Source organism: Tarenaya hassleriana, unplaced genomic scaffold (assembly GCF_000463585.1).
Source record: "Tarenaya hassleriana unplaced genomic scaffold, ASM46358v1 Cleome2, whole genome shotgun sequence".
Classification (NCBI taxonomy): Eukaryota; Viridiplantae; Streptophyta; class Magnoliopsida; order Brassicales; family Cleomaceae; genus Tarenaya; species Tarenaya hassleriana.
The window spans coordinates 7,280,661-7,284,872 of NW_010965372.1; the positions used below are offsets into that span (position 1 = coordinate 7,280,661).

The window sequence follows — 4,212 nt, forward strand, 5'->3', positions numbered from 1 at the left end:
TAAGACAAAAACATACTTAATCATGAAACCATAGTACACTAATCAAACATTGGTTCCATAGTATTACAAAAACCACTTTCACTGTGTCTGTTTCTTCTAGATAGTTTTATTCGTACGCACAACTTGCGGCGTTATTAACTTTGGTTGATACCAACGGGAAAATATGATCAGACAAGGTAGCCTTTCGGTCCCATAAGGCAATCAAATAGCATTGACTTCCATGATTAGCTTCGCTTCCGATACAAGATTCTGCACTTCAGAGAGAATTCTTCTGTGCGTTAAATGCCAATGGAACTGTTCTTTTTATTTTCTCTTTCGTTATCAAATGGGCCGTGGGAAAATTCCTTGCGATTTACGGCCCACTGGGCCTCCTCGGTAAATAACAATAAGCCCAAAATACAATCCAATCTTTTGTATACAATGATGAGTGGGAAAACGATACACCCACACCCAGAATGACTTTTTTGTCTCTTGGCCATATCAGTCAAAGAGATAACCGAAAACAGAACCGGTTCGGTTATTTAAAAACCGAACCGTAACCCGATTTACCCACCCCTATACATAACCACCAAAACAAAAGCATCCATGACAGAATAAAGAGTATGAAAAAGTTCCTAATTAACAAATCCAAAACCAAAACAAAAGTCCACAAAAGAATGCAATCTACCACAGGGTTTTTTGTTCAAAGCCGACCAATTAGAACCGGTTTTCTATTCAAACAGATTGAAGAGGGCATTGGTTTTGGAACTTGGCTGAGGAACAAACATCTTTTGGTCATCACTTGTTGTCACCACTTGAATGATTTGGTCACTCCCATTAGGGTTTGGGATGTCATGAACAGCTTCCCTTTGCTTTTGAAAGTAATCCCATTTGTCTTGAAAGAGATAGAAGAGGACAAGACAAGAGATCTCAACTGTGAAGAGCAATGCCCATATGCTCGAATCTCTTGATGATGTCTTGTGTTTGTATGCTCTTATGCCTGTGTACATGTTTACTATTCCCCCTACTGATACTATTGTACCCATCATCCAATGCAAAATGTACCATTTGATCCTCCTCCTGCTCCCTCTGCCGATACCATTTTGACACGTGTGAGAGTCTACATACATATACACATACATACATGCATACATGATACATACACACATACATACATATACGTACATGGAAGGCTTGAAAACTCCGGTCAAGAATTGGAGCCACATGGCAGCATAAAGAGCTAAGCCAAGTCGTTGATGAGTGTTGTCGAAGGAGTTCTCTAAGGTTCTCAGGGACATTATGGCTCCTGCTGTTGCCAAGAGCACTGCCAGTACCTGCCATTTTTAAACGCATAATCAATATCCACCTCGATCAAATTATAAAATCTTGATTATATATCTAGCGGAAATATAACAATTATGCATGAGGGATTGATCACCTGGGAAATGGCATGAAGACAGAAGAACACTTTCACCTTTCTTCCACTGTCGTTGAATTTATTGGCCATTCTAATTGAAAGAACCCCCAATGGCATTAAAAATCCCATGGAAACCCATAAGAGAAGCCCATGAATTTTGATGTTATATGTCATTTGATGACTCAACTGCCATATGAAATAAAAATTAGAAGAGAAAAAATGTTATTTCATTAATTACCGTCAAAATGAATATTAAAAAACGACAGTAATAATTACACTTTTCATAAACGTATAAAGGGGGAAAAAATCCTTCCATTAAGATCTAACAAAAGAGTTGGTTTGATTTATCAGTTACCTTATCTTGGAATGCTTCTTTGTTCTTGTGGATGCTTGGTGAATGTCCAATGATGTCCTCAGTGGATGAGGGTGATGCCGCATATGGTGGAAATGGTACATGTAAGAGAAGAATATAAGCAATCAGGACACGCCCTAGAGATTTAAAAGGTTGCATTCTTTCAATCACGCTACCCAAAAGCACAAATCCACTAACTAAATTCTCTCTCTCTCTCTCTCTCTCTCTCTCTAAATCAGTGTTTCATCATTCTATGAGAAATGAGAGGAAGACCCATGAAATATATATGCATGCAGGACACACACACATACATATACATACATCATGTAAAGGGGTGTGTGTGTATTTTGTCATAGAGATCATGATGGAGTGAAAGAGAGACAAATACAGAGACTGCATGTTCTTGTTGGTGCAAAAGAGGCTTTTTAAGTGTTGATTTGAGGGGCTGATTTAAAGAAATGATATTCAATTGGTCATAGAGGGGAGGGGAGGGGAGGGGCCATGATCATATGATGATGTTCATTCTCTTTTCTGTCTTAGATTCAATTACCAAATCATCCAACACAATCATTCTCAATATATGCATAGTCAAAAGAGATTTAAAACTATACATATTCTATGGACCTTTCAGTTAATAGATTTAATCTCTTGACATAAAATTGTAAAATTTACCAAAAAAATTAATATAAGAAGTACAACATTTATATATATATATATACATATATATGTGTATATAATGCAATTTATCTTTGGACAAAGTAATTTGCCTTGTTGTATATTTGATTAAATTTACTTACCGAAGTATAGTACAGTAATTAGGCCTTGTAATTAAAGGGACGAGTAGATTCTTTTGGTGGAAACGAGGTTTAAGACAAAACATACTTAATCATGAAACCATAGTACACTAATCAAACATTGGTTCCATAGTATTACAAAAACCACTTTCACTGTGTCTGTTTCTTCTAGATAGTTTTATTCGTACGCACAACTTGCGGCGTTATTAACTTTGGTTGATACCAACGGGAAAATATGATCAGACAAGGTAGCCTTTCGGTCCCATAAGGCAATCAAATAGCATTGACTTCCATGATCCATTTATGCTGAACTCTTGGACTAATCAGTCATCACCCTCATTCCAAGTTATTATATGTTTAGAAATTATATATATATATATATATATATATATATATACACGTATAATGAGAGAGAGCGGAGTTTTAGATAATTTGCTTCTTTTGTCAACTGTACAAATTTACGGAATGATATTTTTATTGATAATCAAAATAACATATAAGTAGATGAAAGTCTTACATTGAATAAGTAAAGTAGACATAATAATAAATATTTCTAAATATATATTTTCCAGATTTGATAAGATCTCCATTATACGATATATTTCGTAACATTCTTCAAGATCCGGTATATCTCAACACCAACGTATTCTCCCTCATTGAGAGCTTTATTAGAATCCTCTTTTTGGTTGTGATTAACATTGTAATGAGATAAAGGATTGTTTCTTCCTTTATAAAAACACAAAATTTGTATAAAAAAAATCGTACATATTCAAATTTCGGATCAATGTAGATACATCTGATTAAAAAAAACGAATTTTGGGTGTTTATCATATTCATTGTTTCTCCAAATATAAAAGATGAAGAAGAAATTAATAAAAATAAAGGAAGAAGCTAATTAATGCCACATTATTCTGAGTGTTTGGCAATGACGCGACGATGAGTGAAATGATCACAAATGCATGGGAAAGTCAATGATTACACGGAGGAAAGCATAAACAAAACTACATAATACACAAACTATTATGTAATATTTGGTAGGCTGTCATTATCGCCTTTGTTAGTTACTTTGATCTTGAAAAAAGGTTATTAAACCCTATACTATACATTATACATACTAAGAAATAAGTGGAATTTAACTTTGAATATCCAAAATCTTTAATAAAGTCTTTGCGGGGTTTCTACCATCCTATATAATATGAAAGTAATCTAAGAATACGTTAATGGGTTATAGACAAAAATTGGCCATAGGGACCAAAGTAAAAGCAAAGGGAGAAGAGATTTCAAGCAGAGATAAGGGCTACATAAGCTGCAGAAAGAGAGAGGAGAGACGAAAAGGCATAAGCCATTGCTACTATCACCGGCACTCTCATACCACACAGCTCAAGATGATGATGAAAAGGCGTCCTTCTGAAAACCCTCCGCCCTCTTCCCTTCAAACCTTTGGTCGCCTTGTAATATGCAACCTGAAAGATAACGCATTCGTCCATAAATGTTTATATATATATATTATATATATGTATAAGTTGCTGAAGATGGCAATAATCTCGGTATTTTCAAGTGTTTATGAAGGTAAATAAATTTTACCTGAACTATAACAGAAGCAGCTTCGAAGATGAAAACACCAGAAGAGATGAGCAACGGGAAAAACATTCCAGTGGAAGGGGCCCTTG

The 4,212-nt window shown here is 35.2% G+C and overlaps 3 protein-coding genes across 3 annotated transcripts in view; all 3 read right to left on the minus strand.

The window, feature by feature from the left end:
- LOC104812848 (uncharacterized protein At4g18257) overlaps positions 1-299 on the minus strand; it is a 2,885-nt gene extending 2,586 nt beyond the window's left edge. Inside the window, exon 1 of the transcript XR_002024154.1 lies at positions 241-299. The gene's annotated coding sequence lies outside the window, so the exon portion shown is untranslated. The remainder of the gene's footprint in view (positions 1-240) is intronic.
- Positions 300-599: 300 nt separating this feature from the next.
- On the minus strand, positions 600-2,040 carry LOC109115990 (cytochrome b561 domain-containing protein At4g18260). Its single transcript, XM_019202466.1, has 4 exons — positions 1,752-2,040; positions 1,418-1,582; positions 1,165-1,313; positions 600-1,068 (listed from the first exon to the last, which is right to left on the minus strand). The coding sequence occupies exons 1-4, from the start codon at positions 1,905-1,907 to the stop codon at positions 711-713; spliced, it is 828 nt and encodes a 275-aa protein (XP_019058011.1). The 5' UTR covers positions 1,908-2,040; the 3' UTR covers positions 600-710.
- A 1,614-nt stretch (positions 2,041-3,654) lies between these two features.
- Positions 3,655-4,212, minus strand: part of LOC104812850 (phospho-N-acetylmuramoyl-pentapeptide-transferase homolog) — a 4,019-nt gene continuing 3,461 nt past the window's right edge. Inside the window, exons 8-9 of the mRNA XM_010540228.1 lie at positions 4,127-4,203; positions 3,655-4,005 (exon numbers count right to left, since the gene is read on the minus strand). Coding sequence (XP_010538530.1) covers positions 3,823-4,005; positions 4,127-4,203 — 260 coding nt within the window. The 3' untranslated portion in view covers positions 3,655-3,822. The remainder of the gene's footprint in view (positions 4,006-4,126; positions 4,204-4,212) is intronic.